General features: G+C 43.2%; 1 protein-coding gene across 1 annotated transcript in view; it reads right to left on the bottom strand.

Annotated features, from left to right (window-relative positions):
- GLI3 (GLI family zinc finger 3) overlaps window positions 1-27,418 on the bottom strand; it is a 306,111-nt gene that overhangs the window by 195,911 nt on the left and 82,782 nt on the right. The window contains exon 3 of the mRNA XM_054991390.1: window positions 13,981-14,223. Coding sequence (XP_054847365.1) covers window positions 13,981-14,223 — 243 coding nt within the window. The remainder of the gene's footprint in view (window positions 1-13,980; window positions 14,224-27,418) is intronic.

Here is a 27,418-nt window from a genome sequence, read left to right as displayed (position 1 = left end):
GGATTGCAATGGGAAGCTCTAGCATGGCAAAGAAAAGGCTGAGGGTTACCATACATAAATGCAGTCCTGGCTACAGCACTTTCAATTTATTTTATTTATAGCCCGCTCTCCCTGCAGGCAGGCTCAGAGCGGATTCACAACCATTCAGGGCCCTTGTTGCTCAATGATAAAATGGGGAACTCAAGCTGGAGATACAGTTGGGCTACAGCCTGAATATACAAGCAAAAATACTTCTCTCTATTGATCAAGCCAAGGAACAAAGAACAAGTTCCAGACAGCTTCCCTAGTCCGGCCACTTTAAAGACAGCCAATCAGCAACAACAGCAAATTTTAACAGATATTTATTCCATTTTGTACATTTTTATTCCATTCCATGCCTGAAAGGGGCTCTGGCTCCTAATCACCCATATTCTGAGACTGATCGCTAACGACCCGCTTCAGGCCATGAACTGCATGGTTGCAGGTTCCAGAGTCCCTGACAAATTCTAAGACACGGTTCCTCTCTTCAAAAGATATCATTTCCAATTATAAGGTGAAGTTTGACCAATTTTCTGTCAGGGTGTGCCAAAATGATAATTAACTGCTTAAAAAAAAAGACAAAGACTTGCACCCAAGGAGATGCAAATGTTCTAATGACAGTCATATCTGAGCTTCTCATCTGTAGTTTGCACCTTTGGAAATCCGGGAGACATCCCAAATGTGACCGGAATCTCTGGGGGCGGGGCATCTTCTGCAGATGAGAACGGCCCCTTGGATACTCACCGTGAAGGGTCCTTCTCCTCTGAGGTAAGGAGGACATCCTGGGTGTTTCCCACCGTCCAATCGGGGAGGCAGGAAAGTTGATCTTTCTTCCTCTTCCTGTGGATGTATGTGGGAACACCCCCTTTGCCTTCAGTTCCGGAGGTCTCCCCACAGCAGTCCATACAGCAAATAACTCTACTAACTTTAATACTGAAACGATAAGAACTTGTAAGTAAAGAACAGTGTCAACTGTTACTAACTATGAACCCTGTCATCACTTTACATTACTAGACAAGGTAGAGAAACAGACAAACTGTAGCCGTTAATTAATTAGTGCAGAGGTAGAAGAGAATGTTCATATTAGTAAACACTCAGACAGAGGACGAAGAGCTCGGGAGGGCAGGATGTCCTCCTTACCTCAGAGGAGAAGGACCCTTCACGGTGAGTATCCAAGGGGCCGTTCTCCCTCTGAGTCGGAGGACATCCTGGGTGCTCCCAGAGCAGTCCCTTCATGATTCGGGTGGGAGATGTTCTTCGTCCTCTACGACGTGTTGCAGAACTCTTCTACCGAATGCTGCGTCCGCCGACGAGTACGTATGTAATTGGTAATGTTTGACGAATGTTGACACTGAGGACCACGTAGCCGCTTTGCAGACCTCTTCTATGGAGGCATTCCTCCTGAAGGCCGCGTTCGTAGCTGCGCTCCTAGTAGAATGCGTCGTGATGCCAGCTGGAACTTCCAACCTGAGAGCCTTGTATGCCTCGCTGATGCAGGTCTTGATACTATAGGCAATGGAAGAAGAAGACATCCTCTGTCCTAACTTAGGAGTGGAAATATTGACGAACAGCGACTGTGTTTGGCGAAATGCTTCCGTTCTGATAATATATGCCTTGAGCGCCCTGCGCACGTCAAGGGTGTGCCAGTCTCGTTCTCTGGGATGCTTAGGGTCCGGACAGAACGATGGAAGGACAATCTCCTGTGCTCGATGAAAAGTCGAATAGGCTTTGGGGAGGAAGGAAGGATCCATCCGGAGCACCACCTTCTCTTTGTGAAAAATGCATAGATCTGACCTGATGGACAGTGCACTCAGCTCAGATATCCGACGTGCTGATGTAATCGCGACTAAGAATATTGTCTTTAATTTTAGCCATCTGAGAGAGATGTCACGCAAGGGCTCAAAAGGAGATTTAGTGAGAGCCTTGAGCACAATATGTAGCCTCCAGGTCGGGAAGCGATGCACTACCGAGGGTTTCAATAGGGAGGCTCCCCGCAGAAACCTTTTAATATGAGGATGTGTAGACAATGAAGATGTTCCTATTCTAGGAATTATTGAGCCGATAGCCGCCATTTGCTTCTTCAAGGTAGGAGGTTTCAGGCCTCTGTCCAACCCCTCTTGTAGGAAACCCAGGATGTCTCGAATTGTTGGGGACATTGGGTCTATTTTCTTACGTTTGCTCCAGCGAACAAAGGCTTTCCACGTTGAATTGTAGATCCTATTCGTAGATCTTTTCCTTGAAGCTAGCATGGTGTCCACGACCTTTGTCGGATAACCTACTTGAAGTAGCGATCTCCGCTCAATCTCCAGCCGGTCAAAGACCACCACTCCGGGTGAGGATGCCAGAACGGTCCCTGAAGCAGTAGATCCGGGCGTATTGGCAGGCGGAATGGGGGATGGGTCGACAGCGATAGCAGAGTCGAGAACCAAGGCCTTCTGGGCCAGTATGGGGCTACGAGAATCAGTGTTGCTGCCTGGTCCTGGATTCGTCTCAGTAGTCTGGGCAACACTGGAAGCGGAGGGAAGGCGTACAGCAGGCCTCTGGGCCACAGCGATGTCATGGCGTCCGTGCCCTCTGCTGCTGGGTGGAAGTATCTGGTGAAGAACCTCCGCACTTGGTGATTCCGTGGAGAGGCGAACAGATCCACCGTTGGAGTGCCGAAGTGTTCTGTGAGGAGGTTGAAGGTCTCCCTGTTGAGAGACCATTCCCCTGGGTGAAGAGACTCCCGGCTCAGCCAGTCTGCTTCCACATTGAGTACTCCCTTGATGTGTTCTGCTTGTAGCGAAAGAAGGTTGTCCTCCGCCCAGCTGATGATCTTGTGTGCCTCCTTCTGAAGACGTGATGACCTGGACCCTCCTTGCCTGTTGATATAGGCTTTCGCCGCTACATTGTCCGTGCGGATGAGAACGTGCTGTGAGTCTAGTTGATCCTGGAACTGAATGAGAGCTAGATAGATCGCTCTCAGTTCCAGCACATTGATCGGTAACTTTTGTTCGATTGGAGACCATCGACCCTGTCCGATTCGTCCGTCCATCGATGCTCCCCAACCCGAGAGGCTCGCATCCGTGAACACCTGGATGGGCTGTGGAGTCAGGAATCCCTTGCCTTGTCGGAGGTTGGAGTCGATGGTCCACCAACGAAGGCTGCTTTTGACTGATAGAGGAACTTGTATTCTGATAGATCTCTTTCGAGCAATGTGGTGCTGATAAGGTCGTAGAAGAGCTTGAAGAGATCGAGTGTGAAAACGTCCCCAGAAAATAGCTTCTGAATTGGCTACGAGGAGGCCCAGCAATTTTGTCAGTTCCATGATACAGGACTTGCGTTGTTTGATGATGACGGCTGTCCTCTGTTTGGTCTTCTTGATCTTTTCTTCTGGAAGGAAGAAGGAACATAATCGCGTGTTGACTAACAGTCCCAGGTGTTCCAGGACTTGCGATGGTTGCAATGAGCATTTGGTTCTGTTGATCAGGAAGCCATGCTGCTCCAGCACCCGTATTACTAAGTCTGTATCCTCGATCGACGCTTCCTGAGAACTTGACCGTATCAAAATGTCGTCGAGGTATGGATGTAGGTGCAGACCCATCTCCCATAGTTTGACAACCGGGACGACCAACAGTTTCGTGAATACCCTTGGAGCAGTGGCAAGGCCGAAAGGCATGGCACGAAACTGGAAGTGCTTGCCGTTGACACAGAATCTTAGAAAACGTCGATGAGGAGGGGCCACTGGCACGTGGAGATAGGCTTCCGTCAGGTCCACTGATGTCAAGTACTCTCCCTGGCGCAGGGCCTCCGCGATGGAGCGCAGGGTCTCCATCCTGAAGTGTCTCAGTTTTATGAAGCGGTTGACAAACTTCAGATCCAGGATGGATCTCCAGTCCCCGTTCCTTTTGGGCACGGTGAAGAAGATGGAGTACACTCCTGTGCCCTTCTCGTGCTGAGGAACCGGTTCCACGGCTCTGATATCCAACAGATGACGCACGGCCTTGATTGTAATAGCACTTCTGGTTGGGTCTTTCTTGAGTGGGGATGATAGAAAACGCTCCGGTGGGAGAGAGAAGAATTCTATTGAGTAGCCAAACGATACTACTTCCATGGCCCAGGCGTCCGCCTGGGAATCCGCCCAGCTCTGACGAAACAGAAGTAGTCTCCCTCCTACCGGGGCTTCCCTCGAGTCAGGGCTTCTGACCCTTGTCCTCTGCGTCAGGCCTGAAGCCACGGGCTCCCATGGACTTGTGAGGTCTGGACGAGAAGTTACCTCTTCGTGACTGTGATCTCGGGAAAGACCAGTTTCTCTTGTTCTCCTGTCGCTGTCTGGGCAAGGTGTGGTTTGTCCTGAAGGGCTGGAAGCGAAATGTGCGTCTTTCGTTCCCTCTAAGCGACCGAGGTAGAGCTTTCTTCTTGTCTTTCGTCTCCACTAGTATCTTGTTCAGTTGTTCACCAAACAGCTTTCTACCTTGGAACGGGTAAGATGACAATATGACTTTAGATTGAATGTCTGCTTGCCAGGCTCTAAGCCACAACATGCGTCTGGTGACCGTAGTAGATGACATGGCCCTGGCACAGAAGGACATCGCGTCTAGTGTGGCATCGGCCGTGAAGGTACTTGCTTTTAGCATCCTATTTGCCCCTTCCAAGAGACGTTTGTTGTTGTCGGGCAATAACTCTATAAGACGTCTGGCCCAGACCACCGAGGCACGGGAGACTGTCGATGCGATGGCTGAAGCTTTAATTGCCATAGCGAGGGCTTCATGCGTTCTCTTCAGGGCTATGTCTCCCTTTTTGTCCAGACTGTCCTTAATAGCCCCTTGGCCGTCCTCAGACAGAAGCCCATGGGATTGCAGGGCTATCACTGGCGCATCCACGGCGGGAACCTGCAAGAGCTCAGTGGCAAATTTGGGAAGAGAATATAACTTTTTAACATTATTAGAGAAATGCTTGCAAGAGGCTGGAGTGGCCCACTCAGCCATCAATTGTTTTTCATAGTATTCAGGAAAGGGAAAAACCTTAGATTTCTCTTCTGATCTAGGGAAAAACTCTTTATTCCCCTTAGGTCTGGACTTAGGGTCCCCAGTAGATGACTCTTCCTCCCCCTTCGATGTTTCCTGAAGCTCAAGAGCGGAAAGGGTTTTAGCTAAGAGATATTGATAATCATCAGCCTGGAACAGTCTGTTAGAGTGTTCATGGCTAGAGGATTCTTCCTCCTGATCTTCCTCAGAGAGGAAGTCCCCACCATCCGAATCTTCACTGGGGGAGGGAGCCTCTGCAGGCCAGTCTCTACCAACCCCCCTGGGGTAAGCATTGGATTTTCTTGCTGCCTTGGTGGGCCAAGGCATGGCAGAACTCTCCTGGGCATCCCGATGTCCCTTAGGGCAGGAAGGTTGAGAGGGTTGAAGCTGCTTAGCCTTATGAAGAGCCAGGATCTCCTCCCTCATGGTCTGTCGCAGAAAACCCATCACTTCTGGGGGCATAGTAAGGTAAGCGGCACTTACTTGATTCTCCTGAACGTTTGGATCCTGATTAAGTCCCATTTCTCCCGCCGGGAGGTTGGGAAGCGCGTCATTTGGCCTTGGCGGGAAAACGCTAGCCGCGCTGTTGTTTGCCGCCAAAACAAAGCTCCCTCCGTTGCTGCAGCTAAAGGCCTCTTGATTCAGACTTCTCGAGCTCTGGGGCTCCCTCTGCTGGAGACGAGGCCTTTTCTTAGAGGGCTGATCTTCTCCCAAAGGAATCTTCTCGCCGGGGAGCCGCTCAGCCTCGCAAGGAGAGCCGGCGCCGGCTGAGCACATCCCCGCCATCGGTAAGACAGCTCCTGGGGGATGGCTCGCCCTCTCCAAAAAACTCTCTTCGGAATCCGATGAGGCCGCCGAGGCCATTCTCAGTCTTCAATCTTCTCCTTGACACGTTCCAAACAGGAAGGTATAGGAGAAGAAAGCAGTGGAAGATAGGAAATTAAGGTGAAAGAAAGAAAGAGGAAGAAATAGGAAGAAATAGGAAGGGAAGATTATAGCAGATAGATTTAATTAGGAAGGCAGTGAAGAGCTAGCCTAAGGTGAACTGCTCTCCTCTGAGGCAGGAAAGGAACTGAAGGCAAAGGGGGTGTTCCCACATACATCCACAGGAAGAGGAAGAAAGATCAACTTTCCTGCCTCCCCGATTGGACGGTGGGAAACACCCAGGATGTCCTCCGACTCAGAGGGAGAACTGTCAAAAGTATTTGACTGTATTTGAGTGAAAGTATTCATTTAGGCATTTTGTTGGACAAAGACTTCATGCTAATGTAGAACCGATGTATACGTTAACTTCCAACGGAAGAGTCTATACTACAGAGAGCTCTGGAGACCGTCCACTTCCCCATGGTAGACTGCATACTTTGTATACATGGTGTTCCAGGTTCAACCATATCCAGCTAAGAGGGACTTCAGAAAGCAAGACTAGGAAAGCATAGCGGTTAAGTGGTTTGGCTGCAAATCAGCACTCTGATTGTTTGAATCCCACTACTGCCATGAGCTCAGTAAGTGGCCTTGGGCAAGCCACTCCTCTCAGCCCCAGATCCCCACCTGTATTGTGGGGATAATAACAACACTGACTTTGTTCACCGATCTGAGTTGGGCTGTATCTGTATCTCTACAGAAGAGCAGCATGTACGTGCAGATGTTCTTCTTCTTCATCATCATCTTGTTGTATTTAAAGACCTAACTGAGGAGCATGAGGGGCAAGCCACATATTAGACATTGCAATAGTGTCCCAAAACTTTTTTTAAAGAGGGATGGAGGAGGACCTTCCCAGTCTGCCAGTTCCCCACATCAATCTACCCCCCAAGAATCTGCTCATTCCCACAGGATTTCAAGTGAACTATGGCAGCAGGGGTGGGGGTGGGGGTGGGGGGTGAAAGCTATTGGAGGACCGTTTAGGGAAGGAAAACAGCACTCAAGGAGAGAAGTAAAAGCACCTCTCCCCACACCCTCAGACTGGGGGATTTGGAATAGGAAGGCAACTTGGAGAAGGTGATCCATCCTTTTCCTGATCACCATTTCTGTTCTAATTTTCCCTCTCCCCAAACAGCGTTTCCAATGCATTGCAATAAACTTAAAATAATAAGGCTCGACACATGTTAACTTGTAACATGGATTTTGCCCCTGACAGTCACTGTCAGTCAGAGCGGTCCCTTCTGGGGCAAAAGGACCACTGGGCCAATCCATAAAAGGCAGATTTTTATCTTTGCTGGTGTGTTGGAAAAGCATTGGTGATAACTGCCCAGTGCTAAACAACTCTATTCTGAGAGGTGCTGAAATAACCATTCGCTTTACACTCCATCGGAAAGTAATGTACAGAAATAGCTTTATAAAGTCTGGTAGCGAGGCCAGTGTTTCCCAACTAGGGTTCTGTGGAACCCTGGGGTTCTGAAGGACGCCAGGGGTTCCACAACAAATCGTGGAATAAATATGTAAACTGAAACATCATGAAAAATTCAAATATCCCTCAAAATATCAATTATTAAGGTTACATTTAACTGTATTGTGACTGTCCATTTCGTACTGTTTACAGAGCGCTGACTATACATACGGCAATAATTTCGCAGTAATTAAATTGGACTATCTGTCATCAGGACTTCTGGTTGGTGAGCTGTGCGTTGAGACGCTCTCCTCCCTGCTCACCCCCCTTTTAATTGTTTTTAACATTTTACATTCTGCTTTTAATCTGACTATCTGCCATCAATTTTTTCTGGCCTGTAAAAGTTTTCATAGGTAAGGGTTCCTTGAGATTTGAAAAAATAATTTAGAGGTTCCTTCTTGGATAAAAGGTTAAGAAACATTGATGTAGGCTAAAGGCTAAAGGAGTCAATCAAGACAGGAATCAGAGAAACATCAGCCTGGTTTGTTGAGAGGAAACAAAATAATACTTTTTGGCCAGTTGTAATATAAAACTACAATGTGCCACAAAAACAGAAATGAGAAATTTCCAATTGTCGCACAAAGAGAGAAAATGCATGAGGATTTTATACATAACCAATTCCAACAATGGTTCTACTTCTACGCACTGTTCCGTATGTATGAATAAATCAAAGTGATTACACAAGCACAGTAATATTGCCTAAAAGTGAAAAATTAATAGCAATTGTTCATTTCTCTTCTTGGAAATCTTCCTCACAATTGCCCTTTAAGATTGTTGCTGTGCTCCTATTCTGTTATAAAAGATATACAAGCTATCTAATGCGTAGTTTTCATTGATACGTGTTCCCATGTGACTGACTGCTCCTTCCTATTAAAGCGTTACCTGCACACAGAAAACAAGAAGAAGGGTTCTAGGCTAGAGGTTACCCAGACAGGCTAACAGTACAAACCTCAGTCAATGGGCTTAGAAGAGTGTAACACTGTTTAGGGTCATTTCCACACATCCTTAAAGAGACGGCCCACTCACCAATCACTGGCGACTTTTCCCTTTGACTCCAGATGTCTCTGTTTTCAAAACAGTTGCAGGCTGTTTGGCTTCCGTTTTTTTTGTTTGTTTTGTTTTGGTTTTGGTGCCTAAAAAAAGGAAGCCAAACAGCCTGCAACTATTTTGAAAACAGATACATCTGGAGTCAAAGAGAAAAGCCACCAGCATTCAGTGAGTGGGCCATCCCTTTAAAGAGTATAGAAAAGGCCTAGGAATGCACTGTGAATGATTGTTCCCCCTATAAGAGGATTATATTAACTAAGCCTCCACCTTCTCTCTGAAGTGGTACAGTCCAGGTACAAGTTTACTACTGTGCAAGGAACAGGCCTTTACATCAGGGCAAGTCCATGAGATTTAACTGCAGAAGAATTTACGCTCCATGCTAAGCAACTGCTGTCTTTTATATCACCTCCACTCCAAATGCAATCTAAGTTATTTGCTTTGAGACAGGATATTGTCCACTGGTGAAGTTTATTGGTCCCATAGAGCAGGACGTATCATTCGTATCGGGCTCTTCTGTTAAAAAGCACACACCCACACAAAAGAAGCCATCGTAGGCGAAGACCCACATGTCTACATTTATAAATGAAAAGCATTCAAGACTTTCCTAACAATTGTAACTCCCGGAGCGGACATGCATTCCAAACACAATTGACTTAAAAGCTCCTTTGGGGGAGCAATAAAAATATACAGATGTCTGCCTTCAAAAAAAAAAAAGTTAAAGAGAAATTATGTTCTTTTTTTCCCCGTGTATTACGGGAAGACTGCCCACACTTTTAAGTACAATGTGGGTATATATTTAGAAGCACAAACGAGACATCCTGAAAAGGCCACATTTTCTAACCACACAGAATGACAGAATTACAAAAACTCTTCACATGCCCAGCCATAATGCAGAAATGCAGCCTTTTCTTACCAAAACTGGCAAGACACTAACCAAGAGAAAATCCAAACTGTCAATCTGAGTCTTCTTGTGCACCTACAAGAGGACCCAGTACAGTAACATAATCCGGCATTGTTCACATGTCCTACCTTGATATATTAAATTCACTAGCTTGGTAAAAATGTAGCTTTAAGTGTGGTCCCTTGTAAGTTACTTCCATGCCAGTACATGTCAAGGCTTTGGCCCTTGTGGTTTGTCTTCCTGGCATGTTTACAAACACCACAAGCAGTGACCCTCCCAAAAGGCTGGGCATTGCTTGCATGACTTATAGGAAGCCCAACCACATGGGCAGAAGTTCTTATGTATCCTTGGACAAGCATGGGAACATTAGAACTGAGGAAGCCATGCCAACAAAGGTATATATAAAAGAGATCTCAGATGTATATACAGTAAACTTAACATCAATCTATTCACCAAATTAAAATGCTTCTCTCCTTTTTTCCTATTTAGTTAGCTAGATGTAGAATCATAGAATCACAGGGTTGGAAGGGGCCTCTAGGGTCATCTAATCAACTCCCTGCAAAAGGCAGGAAATTCACAACTACCTCCCCTCCCCACACCCTCAGTCACCCTTGCTCCATGCGCAAAACACCATCAGGATCCCTAGCCAAACTGGCCTGGGGGAAATTGCTACCTGACCCCAAGGTTGCGATCGGCCTTACCCTGGGCATATAAGAAGGGGCCATGAGAACTAAGCACTGATGTAACCCTTCCTGCCCTCCCATTCATGATCTGCCTAAGTTCACAGAATAAGCATTGCTGTCAGATGGCCATCTTGTCTCTGCTTAAAAACCTCCAAAGAAGCCCACCACCTCCTGAGGAAGCCTGTTCCACTGAGGGACTGCACTGTCAGGAAGTTCTTCTTAATGTATAGCCCCAAACTCTTTTGATTTAATTTCAACCTGTTGGTTCTTGTCCAACCTTCTGGGGCAGCTGAAAAAAACTCTGTGCCGTCCTCTATATGACAACCCTTCAAGTACTTGCAGATGGTTATATCACCTCTCAGTCATCTCCTCTCCAAGCTAAACATAGCAAGCTCCTTCAACCTTTCCTCATAGGACTTGGTCTCCAGACCCTTCACCCCTTCCTTTTTGTCTAGAAACTTGGTACATGTACAAGCAAACCTAATTGATCTTATATATATTAATAATTACTAATGACTAAAAGATTTAATAAAATGCAAAGAAGAAAGCTCTAGAACACTCTTTAATCTACTTCACAAGACACATTTGTGCTTTGACTTTGGATACCTTCTCTAAAATCTCTTTAATCCAATGAATTCACAACAGCAGGGGGAAAAATACTAATTGACTAGGTATGGCAATAGTAGTTACAAGAAACAATTATGGAATTTCCTTACAAGTTAATTTAAAGGTGTTTGGGGAACAGAATGCTAACTAATGATTGTTGGTTAATACTAAGAATGTCCTGGTTTAATTCGGACCCTGTTAGCCAGTCATAAACAGGGATCTGATTTTTCGACTATCAGTTCAATAGTTTGATTTGTTTGTTGGTGTTTGATAGGTTGCTTCACTATATTCCTTTCCTGTATTCTTTTCCAACCATGCTGAATAGCGTAATTGGCTTTTCATGCATGTTTGTTCTCACACAGTCCAACTCAGTTCTACTACCACCCCCCATCATTGCTGCATAACTGCTCCACTCAGCAAGCAGTCATTTAAATAGACAATTAGATCACTCACAAATCATATTAACTGAGTCATAAATAAATGCTGTGTTTCAATAAAATCCTACTCTTCATTGTTCGTCTAAGAAGTCCTTAGTGATACTAATCGCTGCCAATCAGTTTGAATTGGCATCGTCTTTGCAAATACAGTTTTGCATAACACAATGCAAACCAGTTTAGCAGGTGTTTGCAACTGTTTGACACAAATTTAAATGATCGGGTGACTGGCTTGCATTTGATCCATACCTTCAAACCCAGTAATTGTGACTGTGTTTGTTGCAAAATCTGCAGCATCTCCAGTTTATACAGGTCACGGGACATGCAAAAAAAAAGTCCTTATGAAAGGTTACATGTCACTTGAATGAATGAAACCCAGCCCTAAAGTCAGAGTTGACTTACGGAGACTCCTGGTGAGGTTTTCATGGCAAGAGACTATCAGAGGTGGTTTGCCATCGCCTGCATCTACAACCTTGGTCTTTGTTGAGGTCTCTCATCCAATTACTAACCAAGACCGACCCTGCTTAGCTTCTGAGATCTGACAAGATCAGGGTCTTCTGGCCTATCCACTTACGGTCCTGTTTAAAGGTTCTTATCTCATGATTGCCCTTTCATGTGCACTGTATAGTATATGGCCCAGAAGAAAGCTATACTGGCATAATAATGATACACGCAACAAGCTAGTGCATAATATTATAACCCATTAAATGAAATACTGTGCCTGAGTATTTGGGGGAACTGTGCTCCATCACGTTTTTATACACTATATAAATCACCTTAAGCCCCAGATGGTGAACTTGCCACACTATGAATTGTCATCTGTGACACCTGTGGCTTGTTTAGGAGCACATACTGCAACAAGTCAAAGGAGTCGAAATGTGACTTCTACAATAACTAAAAATTATGTTTCATTTCTGTGGACAGTGTTTTGAAAGAATCATTGCCAGATTACATTTCAAAAAGTTGGATGCAGTCTTTGTCCAAACTCTCTGTGATAGTCTCCCTGAAAACTATTCCAAAGCATATACATTTATGCCAATGCTGCTGAATCTACAACATACTTCTGTATGACATACTTCTGCTTCAGAGCCACAGCTTGCTGTTGGTAAACTTTGCCTTCTTTAAGAAACATTCCTTGGAATTCAGTTCCATTTCATTAGATGGCATTTAGTTTCCTTTAGTACAGTTTTAGGTGGGTAGCCATGTTGGCCTGCAGTAGAACAACAGGATTTGAATCCAATGGTACCTTAGAGACCAGCAAGATTTCCAAGGTATAAGCTTTTGAGAGTTAAACTGCCTTCTTCAGATATCTGAAGAAGGTATCTAGTATCTGAAGAAGGGAGTTCTGACTGTTGAAAGCTTACACCTTGAAAATCTTCTTGGTCTGTAAGGTGCCACTGGGTCAAATCTTGCAGTTCTCGTTAGCAGAAGCATTTCTAGTCATGTTAGAGAGTTAAATGCAACCTATGTAAGTCCTTTGGCTGCAAACATGTTTAGCAATATACATACGAGTCCTAATAAAGTAAAGCTGCATTGAAACAAACAGTATTTCTGGTGCGTTACAGATCCTATCAACGCTCAGTTCAGAACACAGCTGGAGTGTGTAATGTGAAAATTTCTGTGGCGGGTAAACTTCTCTTTTGGAGGCCAAATGTAAACTAATGTCCCCTTTTCTAACCAGAGTCCATCTTTATTATCAATCAGAATCAGGCTCTGCTTTAAATAAAGGCAGTTTGAGTGAGACTTAACATTTGTGTGTAAGACACACTTTGATCTGCACCCTGATGAGTGAACATTCTCCTTTGCTGCTAACCCAACTAATGAAGGGATAAAATTAGCTTTTATCCCTGGCACTCTTTACCAAAAAAAAAATGCACTAATAAGCTGTCCTCACTAATCAGTCATCTGGGCTAACGACTTTTTGCCTAAAAACACTAACATTTCTGAATGTAGCTGAAAGGGGGAGGGGGGAGGCACAAGACCCAGACTGGGCCCTCCTCAGGGGTCGTAGTCTGTCATCTGCTATGAGAGGCTGAAAGGTTAAATGGCAGGCACATACCCTGACTAGCTGATAAATCTATAATCAAAACACTCCGACTCTGATACCTCAAGATGTGCTTCATTACTACATGAATAAATGATTTCTTTAAAACTAGACACAGATGAAAAAAAATTACTTTTAAACTGCCTCATAATTTTTGCCTATGAAGAAAGCTGTCTGCACATCTGTGTCCCAAGTGTCACTTTATTTCTTACTCTCTATTGATATCTGATCAGGAATTCCAAACTTTGTTGATTCCACTTATGATCTCCCTTTCTAGCTACGTGTCTTGTTTACGGGCAAAAGAAACAGATGTTCGTGTTCCGCCTTTCTGTAGCACTATCTTAAATATAATTCTGTAAAGAATCTTTTTTTTTTAATTTTGTAACTTTTTCGAGTTTGAATACTTCTTCTAGTTTCTGCATCACATCATTTCTCAGTCTCTGCCACTCCCTCCACAACATTTTATTAAATCTCTAGCAAACAGAACCAGCAAGGGTTAGCGCTCCCTTATTTGAAAAGATGCTTAGAACTTCTATATGAGCTCCAAGCAAACAGGAGGGAGTTGTACATTAGTACAAAATGTGACAAAACTCCCACTCATTCCAATGGGTCTTGTTTAGCAGAAGTCCCTGAGGACTATGTCTTTCCTTAACTTTAACAGCGTAATGTAACAGTCCCTCCCTTCTCTTCTCTGCATCTCCTATCTCCAGTTTCTAAATAAACAGAAAGAATATTTTAAAACCATGTCATAAACACGATCCTTCTTGAAGCAATGTTCATTAAAAATGCGACAGAAGGTGGTGGCTTCTAGATCACCCTAACTTTGCCACCTGTAAAGAACTTGTATTAAATACTCACGGTAATGAGGGTCCATGTAACCATTCCTAGGGTCCATAGCAAAGACGGTCCCGCGGTAAGGTACAGAAGGTTCAGGGAGGTGCGATATAGATCCATGGATTTCCTTCTTGATTAATGAGGCCCTTTCTTCACTAGAAGTCGAAGGCTCTTCGCTGATTTTACTGAGGCCTTGCCCGCCCTGTGGCTGCATTGTGATTGCGTTTCTTCTCTCTCTGTGATAGGTCTGTCCAGGACTTTCATCCTCTAGAGAGAGAGAGGGAAAAAAGGAAGGATTGGGGAGGGGGGAAAGAGTAGGGAAAAGAAACTTTAGCTCAGCCATAGAAAATAAGGTTCTTGTTCTCTTTGCCTTTTAGCATGCTCAGCACTAGTGCAAAGCATGTTTGGAACAGGCACATATGTGTGTTTATGAAAAATGTCTCTGGAGCTAAAGGGGGTGGGGGGGGGGAGAGAACCTAACCATTCAGTGCGAGTGGCAGTTGTGCAGTAGATCATCATCTCCTCATTCACTGATGCATTTACCAGCGGGGCCATTAATCCATTAATCCATTAATCCATTAATGGACACTGGCTTGCTATTTTCTACCCTCTGGGACAAGAAGGCCTGGAAGTTTTGGCTGCTTGACCAGGAAGGAAAAAAACAATTTGTCACCAATCGCAGAAGAAGAACCTTGCCAGCGGAAACTAAATCAAGCCTAGCCACCCACGGATGCTTTGTTTTGGTCAGCATGTTCCTTTACAACCACAAAGATGCATGCTAGAAAGAGAATACTTCCTTACCACTAATGGGAGATTGCAGCTACCAAAATTAAGGAAGAGCTCCTAAAACTCATGAAGCCTACCGCAAGTTAACACAGAGCATATATACAAGGTCCCCGGCTTTGCCTTGGGTGCTGAGAAATACAACAGTTACAGCTACTCAGGTCTGTCTGTGCACACTCACACACACACTTTGCAAAGAACATGATCTACCCAAATCTAGAAGTGCACAGCTACGTGTCAAGCTCTTAGCTCTAGCCAGTGTACTTCTTCTCACCCTAATCCCAACACTTCTGATGTTTCGGAAAGAAAGGGGAGCAATAGACCAAACTTTCAGAAGTTCACGTACCTCACTGAGCCGATGCAAATATCAGCATTAATGTAGTTGGCTTATTTCTTGTAAGCACAAAGGTATCTTTTTATAAACAGCATTATATGTTCCGGACTTTAAAATGTTGGGTTGGAGCCTGTATGTCCTGAAAGGCATCTTCTTCCATCAGAGGAAAATCGAAAAGAGTCCAGTAGCACCTTTAAGACTAACCAACTTTACTGTAGCAGAAGCTTTCGAGAATCACAGTTCTCTTCATCACACGCATCTGACAAAGAGAACTGTGATTCTCGAAAGCTTGTGCTACAGTAAAGTGGGTTAGGCTTAAAGGTGCTACTGGACTCTTTTCTATTTTTGCTACTACAGACTAACACGGCTAACTCCTCTGGATCATCAGAGGAAAGCATCTCCTTTAGCAGAACGGATCTGCAGGATACAACTCATTGTCTCTAGCGAGTGTTGTCTTGGTAAGTTTGTTTTCCTTAAACATGCATGTGTGTATGTTCATTGGCGCAGCAAGTTAATCACTCAGAAAAAAATATAAGGATCAGAGCATCTTAAATTTTTTTCACTTTAAGGAAAGTCATACCATGAAACTCAGAAAATTACAAAATTGGAAGAGATGTTGCTATATTAAGTTGTACAAGTAAATCAAATTTTTAGGAACCATTCATTTTCTGAGGGCAATACACAAAGTTTTATCACCAACCCCATATCCAAAACTCCAAAGAATCAGGTGTTTTAGCTCTTTTTATATAATTTATATAAACTGAACTTTGTGTTCTCTCAACTAGCAAATCTACAAACGGTCCTGTCTGAGTGTCAACGGACCTCCCCCCATAAACAGAATGTCCCCTCACTATGGCAATTCAACTTCTGTATTCCTAGTAGCAGTAGAATGTTTTTCAATTGCGGCCGGGGGGGGGGGGGGAGCCTCAGCACAGCACAGTTAGGAATTAGTATATTTACCACCTACATATTTAAATGGCCTGGGTGAAAATGTATTTATTATTTTATTTACTTTATTTATACCCCACCCTTCTCCCCAATGAGGTCCCAAGGTGCCTTAGCTAATTCCCCTCTCCTCCATTTTATTCTCACACCAACCCTGTGATGTAGGGTAGGTTGACAGTGTGTGATTGGCCCCAGGTCACCCAGCAAGCTCCGATGGCAGAGTGGGGATTTGAACCCGGTCCTTCCAGATCCTAGTCTGACACTCTAACCACTGTGCCATGCTGGCTCTTTGTACAAAGTGTAAGTTTAAGCAAAGTTTTCCTGCTCATTATAAGCAGCCTCCCCACCACCACCACCCTTGTGAATTTCAAAGAAACTTCAAGGAAACACAGTTAATACAATGGTCAGTCATCAGCTCTGCCTCTCAGTATGTCACCGCCCTCTCCTTCTCAAACACCCACTGAATAGCTGCACTGAAAGTTATACGGCGGGTTTTATTAAATCTGTCCATGAATATCTTTGTATCGCACCCCTAAGTGTGATTCTTCACTAAGGGCCAGCTCGCATATTATATTGTTGCATGCACACCTAACTAGTTTTAAGTGCACAGTGGAAATGTAATGCATGAATAATAATGAACGTGCATTTGTTATCATGCAAATATACTCCGCTGGGGAGCTATGACTGGCTACAGATTCATGATGTATGAATACTCTGGGTCAAGCCCAGGTATCCACACATAATGTGCTAAGTCCTAATTCCCATTTATCTTCTTTGAATGGAATGAGATTTACCCAGCCAGAAGTGAACTAATGCAAAGCCAAGCTTATAATATTTTGCAAGAAAATAAGTTTGTGTGTGTTTATTTCTGTGTATTAATGTGGGGTTTTGAATATAGGTTTACTATGGTTAGAAGTGCAGGACTCCAAAGAAAGAAGGCTGGATAAAGTTGTATTTCTATTAAGGCTTAAAAACACAGTTAAAATGGGGGGGAAATGAAAAACAAAGAATATTTTAGGATCAGATGTCTGGGACAGAAAAGAAATACTATATCTAGAAACTTTTTAAATAGTTGGGGAGGAAAATGCAGTAACTTTTTTTTTTTTAACTTTTAGAACTACCCCATAACTGCAATGATGGAGAAATGGAGGATAACAGAAAAGATTTGATTCGGTATTACCTGAAGTGCCTGCAACCTTTTAAGAAAATATAATGGTAAATTACATTCCATCACTTTTAAAGAATGATGAAAGACAACAGCCCTCAGTTCTCCTCCGATATACCTCTCTGAATATACATTTTATAATATTTTGAGGGGCAATTCTTTAAAGAAAAGAAATACCAGGTTTCCCCCCCCCCCTTTTTGCTTTCATATGCTTAGGCAGTGTTATATTGAATGGTTCCACCTATTTTACAATTAAATTAATTGTGAATGATGAAGTGGGCATGGAGTATCTAAAAATTCTTACAAACTAAGCAGTTAGCACTTTCCAGAAAGAGTAATTATGTTCTGTTGAAGCCTACTATAAACCTTTGAAGGGAAGATGTGGATTTTGTTTTTTAAAGACAGATCTATATTGTGTTCAGAATGCTTCTAGACACTTTAATGAGGCAAGTTTAGACTGGAACACTGTATTAAGATAAATGAGCAGAGTGTTTAATTTACAAGTGTTAAAAATATGTAGATTTTTAGATAACAGTTTTGAAATGTAATTTACTTTGTACTGATTATATTGTACCTGTAAAGCTGCAATCTTAACAGTTAACTTAGAAGCAAAGAACGGCAATGGGACTTAGTTACAAATTAATTTGCTAAGTGTTGGAGTATACGTTTATTATAAAATGAATATACTACTCCAGAGTACTAAAGCAACACATTAATTTCTGTCCTGCAAATATACAATATGATGTGAGTTAAACTTGAATGACTTAAGTGGAAGAAGCTTCTTAGTGATGAGCCTCGTTTGAGAAACTTGGAAGTGTTCATAATGTTGAAATAAAACTATATTTGGTTTTAACATATATATATATAACAAATAATGTATGAGGGTGGGGAGGACCTCTAGCAATGACATGCATATTTTTTCCAGCATGAAAATAATACCACTTCTTGGTGAAACACGAACAGCTGCCAGCCAAGTCCACCATCACCCCTTTTGTGTGCGATGGCATTTTTGTAATAATGAGAAATTCCAACGGACAAACTGTTTGTTGAGAGTTTACTGCATGCCCGGCACTACAGAGTTGCTTTTCAAAGGGGGCAGATGAAAAACTTGACAGTACACACACTCCAGAATACAAATAGCCAAGTGGTTTGAAATCGCTCTCTACACACTGAAATGCGGGGGGAGGACGACTTTTCATGCAATAATTCCACCAGCTCTTATAAGCGCAGTAAAACCACTTCAGCAAGCCAAAAGGTGAAAGCTGTCTAATCTTGTTCTGTTCAAGCTGAATTGTTCAATAAAATTTAAGAGTCAGTGCAGACAAGCTGCGCCAGGCCAAATTATTGACAGAAACAGACAGTCCGCCATGGCAACAAGTGGGGGTCTAGAGGAAAAATGTAAGCAAACAAGCCACTTCTCTGGCAGCATCTGCCAATCGAGTCTTGCAGCCAAAAACACGAAACAAACTGTTACTGCTTGCATTGAAGAAGTCGCCTTCTCTGCTGTCAAAGGAGGGAAAGTCTATTTTGCTATAAAAAAATAAGTTGCAACAGGTCAAATACCATCTGAAAATCAAAGGGCCAGAAGCGTTCCAATTTATGCTTGTTTTATATTAGTTAAACGTGTCATGTTCTATTATTCTACACATTTCTTCAGCCTTACTGCGGAGTAAAAGAGAGATAGAACACCACACTTACACCTTTCATTCAAGATACACACTCTCCTTTGTTTTTATGTTTGAAAGAGTTAAGCTGAGGCAGGATTCAGTCTAATAACAAGGACCATCTCTACCATATGACACTCTGATAGTCAGTTTTTCCTTAGACTGGCAGGACAGATGGAGAACCTCTGAGTACGTGCAGAGTGTTTTCCCCCACATGAGTTCCAGAACATGGAGAAGGACTTGCACATCAGACAGTATAGCTTCTACACAGTTTTACAAAACTTAACCATTGTCTACAGACTATTTTATCAAAAAAGAAGAAAAACAGGGAGGCAAGCACACTACAAATAACATAAATAAACCTGAAATTGTCAAACCAATTCTGTGTTCTCTCAAGGAACATATGAAATCAAGTACTGATGGAGATTACAGAAAACCTTACATTAAGGCCACAGGGTCACAACATTTTACTAAGCAGAGGTGTTCACCAGGAAAGCCCTTTGCCTACCCAAAGACTTATTTAGAACCAGTCATTTCATTTTCTCAAAACAGGGAAGGAAGACACATGCACACAAACACCAAGTTAATTTGCTGACCTGTGTCTCTCAGAAAAACTTTTGGCAAAACACCGTCGTTCTTATTTCAAAGTGCTGAAAACTTTCCAGTTTCCAAAAGATCACTGATTTTTTTAAAAAAGTTGAAAATGAGGTATCTCATTTGCGGAAGGAGGGGATGTCCTGACTACCACTCTGAAAAGCATAGAGCATTTGAGTACATAATTATATCTCCAATAATATTCCTGTCTCCCAGGCAATTAACGAAAATACCTGAGGGGGGGGGTTGTTTTAAAAAGTCATACATACAAGGTACTTACAACTCAATCCAAAAGACCTTGGCTTCCTCTCTAGAACTTCTCGCCTTGACTGAAATTCTCTAGCTACTGCTTATGTGGACATTCCTCTACTCTTTTCCTCCCTCTCTCTCTCTCTCTCTCTCTCTGCCTCCCTCCCTCTCTCTCAGAGGCAGCGCTTCTCCCATTAGAGGAATTAAAATTGGTTGGTGCCATGCTAAATTTAACAAGCTCATTAGTATTCTTCCTGTGTGCTTGGTAGTGAACTCTCCCTATTCAAACCGCTCTCTCAAGCTGAGGGGTCAGGCCGGCTAATCATTAAATCAAACTAATGTCACCCTATCACAATCGGCCTTAAGAGAAGGAGGGTTTATTATTTCAGTTTATGCTAAATAAACGGTTTTACAAACGGTCTTCAAGCAAGGTCAACAGCATCTTCAATTACAAGGCAAACTTAACAAGAGTTGCTATAAACCAAAGTGCTCCATATTGACTTGAGCGCGAGCTCTGCTCCACAGATTGCCACCGGCGGGCTTGTACAGGAATGCATATTGTAAATTTCTTCTCCCCTTTTTTAAAAAAACGAAAGGGTAATCTTTTCTTTTGCCAGAATTGGTGACTTGCGTAGAGACTGCTCATTCACCTCTCCCCATCCAGCTAGCTGCTCAGCTCAATTCACCCCACACAAAGGCTGAAGACCAGACCTCAATGGACCGAGTGAAACATGTTCAAAACTAGGCTCTCTATTGTGACTGAATTTCTTAACATCTTTTCAAAAAGCGTAGAATGCCTTGAGGCTAAAGGAAGAAACAGGCTAATGGTGAATTGGGAATACTGAGCAAATTTCAGAGCCCTTTCCTCCTAGCTTTTGAGGTTGAAAGCAAGCTCTATCCTTTCAAGTTTCAAAGTCCTTTTTCCTCCCGCAGTGTCACAGAAGGATTTGAAAAGAAGGTAATTGTGCTCACAGTCTCCCTGATCAGAGCTTACGTCCTATTTCTGGTATTTCGGAATACTTCTCGCAATAATGGTGCATATAGCTCAATCCCTTAACCGGCCTGCACTCGGCAATTGCTCATTAAATGAACAATTGCTGGTATAAAATGCCTTTTATGTTCAAGGTCTGGATATAAGATAAGCATTCTAGTACTCTAAATTTGGTTTACTAAGGAAACTCGCCATCATTAAATTACCAAACTGAAGGCAGTATAGCCGTCTTTCCCAGCAAAGTAGAACTTAAAGACTGATGTGCCCCCCAAAAAGAATCTAATGCTAAGATTCCTCATAGAATAGGTAACTAATAACTATCAAAGAAGAAATTTACTATATGTAAGAAAAGGTTGGAGACCATCACAATTTGAATGATGTAACAGAGCCCAGGCCTCATGCTCTGGTATCTCTGGCTTCTCATGTACTTCAGTTACATGTTTTTAGTCATACAAAGGGTTCATTTACTCCCCCCTCCTACAATTTTCCTCCTCTTGGAAACAAAACACACCCCTACAGTCTTTCCAGCTGAATTCTGCAGTGATTAGTTCCCCCGATCTTCTACATGCTCACTTGGAAGTAAATTCTGTTGAAATCAACTGGGCTTACTTTCCAAGTAAACATGCAGAGGATCAAGCTATAAAGTTTACCATATTATAAGGGGGGGGGGGAGTTTCTAATCTGTTTCTTTGTTCTAGCCACATGAAGAAAGTATTCTTGATGGAAGCCCTTGCAGTACACAGACACGGGAAGCCATTCACAAAGCAGATTCCCAGCCTGTCATGAGCATATAAATCAAAATTAGCACAGTGGGCTAGATGGCAAACACTGAACATGCTTGATATGTAGCGCTTGAGCATTGTACAAACATTTTGCGCTTTACTGCTAGTCTATACTATCGGGCCTAACAATGTTAAAAATGTATAGACTTATATTCTTCTTTGTAATGGATTTTCAACTTATCAGTAGTTTCTCATTTACTTATTTTTTTCACTCTTTGGATTTCCCATACACAGTGCCTTCACTATCTTTTATTTTTCCACCTAGATAATTTGGGGGTGGGGAAAGCTTAGTTTGCTTTTCTTTCCTAGGCCCGTTTTAAAAAGATTGCGGCTCTGAAAGAAGAAGAAAAGGTGAGAAATTGTATACTGAGAAAAGATTGGAAGATGTTCAGGCAGTGGACCCTACCCACATACTCGCTGCCATGCAGAGAATTAGGAGTGATGGAGAGTCTCCTGAATTCAAGGAGTAAGTTGTGCGTACAGCAGTTCAAAATCATGAACCCACTGAAGTGAATGGGGATGTGGCCATTGATTGTATGTAGTAGCATCAGAATGGAAGTTAACAGCAAGTAGAAGAAAGGCCCCCATTTTGAAACAGAAATGTTTGACTGGATAATATGTCCCTTAGCGTTTTATAATGGTCTCGGTGCAGAATACGTTACGCTTCTAGTTTGTGCTCATTCTTTTATTTCACAAACGTACAAAGGGGCAAAAAGACTTCCCTACAATTGGAACTCTCTTCCAGATCACATTCACAACGCCTCCTCAATTTCTATCTCAAATCTTTTTTTTTTTAAGTAAGTCTATCTTTTTCTGTTTGGCTTTTCCATCAGCTTCTTTTCTTCCAAGATTATCAAGCCCTTTAGGATTTTTTACTGCAATTATTAATGAATTTTTAACCTGTGTCTTCCTTCTATGTTCACCATTCTCTGGCTAAACCTAGATTTCTCCAGTCTCTTCCTGGCAAGACTTATTTCAGATGCACCATTTATATAATAACAGGCACATTCCTGGATCATTAGAAATAAATAAATCATAACACTTCACAGCATCACGATTCTCATGGGGAAGTTAAACAGGTGCATATGTATCTTTCAAGTATCCTTCATGCCACTAATGACTTGTGCATATCAACAACTATGGATCATATTCACTCCTGGTCAAACCTGCCTCTGTTACTTCAAACAGTACGTATGCACCTATGTTCTATGCATCATATAGACATTATGGCAAACTCATGGAGACAGAGGGAGGAGTTGGTTTGGTCACACTGCCCCCCTCCCCATGTTCAATCTACACAGTTTGCCATGTGTGTCAATAGGCGTTTAATTGCCTATTTCTTTGACTGTGCAAAGTTCTCATATTTCACGGTTGCCCCAACTTGCTATCATATGGAGAACATAGGCAAGTTGTTTTACAGGTCAAATATTGCATGCCTCCCAGTTAATGCATCACACCATTATCACTATTCAGTTCTTGTATATATTTTGTTTGTTTTATATCATTTATAGTCTACCTTTCCCACTGAGACTCAAGGAGGATTATACAGTGCAAAAACAAATATGATAAATGGCTAGGATGTCTGATATACAGTGCAATTGGGTTTGGATATCAAAATCTAAAAACAGGCAGAAATCTAAAAACAGAGCTAAAAATCAAGAATAAGCATATTTAAACATAACATGTTGAAACAATGCAGAAGTCACCTAGTAGGAGCATACTTACAGCAAAAGACAGTACGCTGTAGTATAGTCTACAGTCCCTATCCCTTTATCAAAGCATCTTTCTGCACCATTTCGTTATAGTACAGTCCTATTACCTGTGGAAAATTCCCTCCTGAATAATTCAATTTTGCATAGTTTGCAGAAAGCCAGAAGAGTGAAGGCCCTCCTTACCTCATCAGGCAGGCAAGGTGAGGACCACAACAGAGTATGCAGGCAATAATTGATTTTGCCCATTTGCAGGGTGGCACCTGCAGAAGGCCCTGCTCAGATGAGAAAGGCTACCATGGTAAAGCAAAGGGAGAGAAGCAATCCTGGGGATACATAGAACCAAAGCCAAGAAGGGCTTTGTATGTGATAACGAACACCTCGAATGGGATATTGAATATCCAGTAACAGATGGGCAGCCAATGGAGTGACTACAGGATGGGAGTGGTACGTATGCTCCACCTAGATCCCGATGACAACCGAGCCACAGCATTCTGCATCAACTGGAGTCTTCAAGTGGATTTTGGGGGGAAACCAACATAGAGTACATTGCAGTAATCTCATTTCGATGTTACTGTGGCATGGATCCAGGAGGCCAGATAAGCCATGTCAAGATAGCAGGGTATCTTCAAGGCTGGAATGAGTTCTCAGAAAGCATTTTTTGCAACTGTATTAACTTGGCTTCTCCCGTGACATAATAGGCATTACTGAAACTTGGTGGAATGACACTCACAACTGGAATACTAGGACTGAAGGATACAACTTGTTTAAAAGGGATAGACAAATGGGGGGAGGAGTCGCATTATATCTAAAGGAGGTATATACTTGTGATGAAATACTACTGAAATAATACTGATATTATGGTGGGGGTCTGCTATAGATATAATAATAATAGCAATAACAATAATAATCATACTAACATTTGATTTATATACCACCCTTCAGGACAATTCAACACCCACTGAGAGTGGTTTACAAAGTATGTTATTATCCCCACAACAAACATCCTGTAAGATGAATCGGGCTGAGAGAGCTCTGGGAGAGCTGTGACTGACCCAAGGTCACCCAGCTGGCTTCAGGTGGAGGAGTGGGGAATCAAACCCAGTTCTCCAGATTAGAGTCCTGCTGCTCTTAACCACTACACCAAACTGGCTCTCCAAGACCACTAAGCCAGGCAGAGGACTTGGATGAGACGCTCCTAGAACAAATTACAAAGTTCTCAAAGAGACGGGACAAAGCGGTCTTGTGAGATTTCAATTACCTGGATATCTGTTGAAAGTCTAACTCTGCTGTTAATAAAAGGTCAAATAAATTTCTGACTTGCCTTGCTGACAACTTCATTTTTCAGGAAGTAGAGAAGGAAACAAGGGAATCTGCTATCTTGGACTTGATTCTCACCCAGAACTGGTTGACAAGGTGAAAGTAGTGGGCACTCTGGGTAGTAATGACCATGTAATTTTGGAATTTATAGTCTTGGGGAAGGGAAAAGCTGTACATAGTCAGACCTATAGGCTGGACGTCAGGAAAGCAAATTTTAACAAACTTAAAGTTATGCTGGGTAGAATCCCATGGTCAGAAAGACTTAAGGAGAAGACATTTCAAGAGGGGTCGGCGTTTCTTGAAGGTGAAATACTGAAGGCACAATTACAAACAATTCCTAAGAGAAGAGAAAATGGGAAGAGCCTAAAGAAACCAAGGTGGCTCCATAAACAGCTTTGTAAAGAGCTGAGAAACAAATGGAAAGAGGGCCTTATAACCCTAAAGCTTTCTAAAGTTTCTAAACTTTCAACAGAAAGTCAATACAGTGGCTGCATTCAGACATCACAACAAACTGCACACAGACTGCAGTAAGGCAGTATCACAGCTTGTTGCACTGTTGATGCCACCCATTCCTACCCTCTTGTTATGTGCAGAGCTTGTCGGAAAACTTCCCAGTTTGATCAGTGACATCAGAATACAGGCACTGTGGCAAACTGCCACACCACACACACACACACACACCCAAGCTGGGATTTACTAGGATTTAAGTGAGGTTTAGAATCCCGTCTTACTGAAAAGTTTTCAAACAAGTTCCATGCATGACAGAAAAACAGAGGGGAGCGCACAAGCATGGTAACGAGATTGCAGTTTAAGTGCCGCTTGTTGAGATCTCTAAACGAAGTACCGTTTCCAAACCATTTTATAGAGTGATTCTCAGAATGTCAAATTCCATTCTAGATAGAGAATCTTGACCAACATGTCCCTTGTCTGTTTTAAAAAAAAAAAAAAGAGGAACAGTCTAGCATGGAGCACAAAATACAGCATAAATCTCTGCAGTAATTTCTACTGGCATGCCCAAAAAAAACATGAAAAAGCTCCCTCTATACAGGGCCTGCCCTGCCCTAGATAGCCCAGGTGAGTCTGATCTCATCAGATCTCAGAAGCTAAGCAGGGTCAGCCTTAGGGATCCCAGACCCCCAGTGGGGTTGGGGGATCCCCCACCCCCGCTCCCCACACCCCGTCCCCACTTACCTGAGCAGCGGGAGGGTGCGCACCTTCCTTGCGCACTTCCTCACTGCACAGCGCGCTCCCATGCACCAGGATCAGGCCCATTTTGGCCCGGATTGGGGCCACTGTGGAGCGCAGGAGCACTCCTGTGCTCTGCAGTGCCCAAAATGGGCCCAATACACAGCAAAATGGGCCCGTTTTCAGCAGCTGCAGAGCGCAGGAGTGCTCCTGCGCTCCGCAATGCCCCCAAATGGGCCCATTTCGGCATGAATCGGGCCTGTTTTGAGGCACTGTGGAGTGCAGGAACGCTCTTGCGCTCCGCAGCGCCCAAAACGGGCCCGTTTCAGCGTGGATTGGGCCCGTTTTTGAGCCACTGCGGAGCACAGGAACGCTCCTGCACTCCGCAGCGCCTCAAAAACGGCCCCAATCCTCAGCAGAATGGCCCGTTTGCGCCGCTGCAGAGCAGAGGAGCGCTCTGCAGCACCCAAAAACGGGCCTGCCCAGGGGGCGCGTGATGATGTCACTCCTGAAGTGACATCATTGTGCATGGGGGGGCGCACGCGAGCACTCCGCATGCACACACACACCTCTCCCCAAAGATAAGTACCAGGCCCCTGTCCCCCACCGGGAGGCTGAGGGGGCCTGGCAACCCTCGTCAGCCTTGGTTAGTAATTGGATGGGAGACCTCCAACAAAGACCAGGGTTGCAGAGGCAGGCACTAGCAAACCACCTCTGTTAGCCTCTTGCCTTGAAAAACTCCACTAGAGGTTGCCGTAAGTCAACTCTGACTTGAGGGCACTCTTCACCTCCATACAGGACCTACATATACTTCTTCACTAGTACTACCCAAGGCCAATGTTAGGAAAGGGAAAATGTTTCTGGATAAAGAATATAAGTATGTAAGTCATTCTGTACCCCTTTTGCCTCTTTAACAACTGTAAGGTTTTAAAATAATGCCCACAGGCCTGTTTCTTGGATAATACAGGAAATCATTCTTGGTTTGACCAAATAAGTAGTTCTCTCCGAATGCTAACCTGTTTCCCCAAAGAAGTACAACCCTCAAGTTAAAGTGGATGCAACTGATGAAGATGTTCTTTAGAGGGAAAATACACACTTTCCAGCAACTGTCTCACAGCATTTTTTAAAGGATTCCCCTGCAAAGCAATAAAAAGCTAAAATTCTGATTAAGAATCTAAACATATTACAAAGTTCCTTCCATTTAGCCAGTTGTTAGACAGTTAGTCTCTGCTTTTGTTGAGTAGGCTAATTAAGTCACATCAAAGCAGCTACAATAAATTCTCAAGAGAGTTAAAAAGCCGTATTTCCCATCCATCCAAACACTGTACAGGCTTATTTTTGCATTTCAATAATGCACGGCAGGTTTCTCTGGTGTGGTCCCGTTGCAGCCAGATATCCGCAAAAAACACCATTGATGCCAGCTTTCGTAATATCCAAGATGATCACCTGATATTATAAAAACAAATATATACACATGAACACACAAGTGCATCCTGAACAAGTGCCCTTCGGTACATTTCTATGGATTCATTTATTTTCGGTTCTAAAACTTACAGCCCCAGTTGAACTTTTAAAATAGTAATGTTACATGTGATCAAATTCCTGCATTCAGCCACACCAATAACTTCGATGAAGGATGGAAAAAAAAAACCAGGAAGATGCAAATTTGGAATGACTGCATGGCATGGGGACAGGAGAACCAGACAATGACAAAAAACTCTCCCTCGCTGGATAACTGTGG

Source organism: Eublepharis macularius, chromosome 11 (assembly GCF_028583425.1).
Source record: "Eublepharis macularius isolate TG4126 chromosome 11, MPM_Emac_v1.0, whole genome shotgun sequence".
NCBI classification, from domain to species: Eukaryota; Metazoa; Chordata; class Lepidosauria; order Squamata; family Eublepharidae; genus Eublepharis; species Eublepharis macularius.
This window is presented reverse-complemented; position numbering and strand designations above follow the sequence as displayed.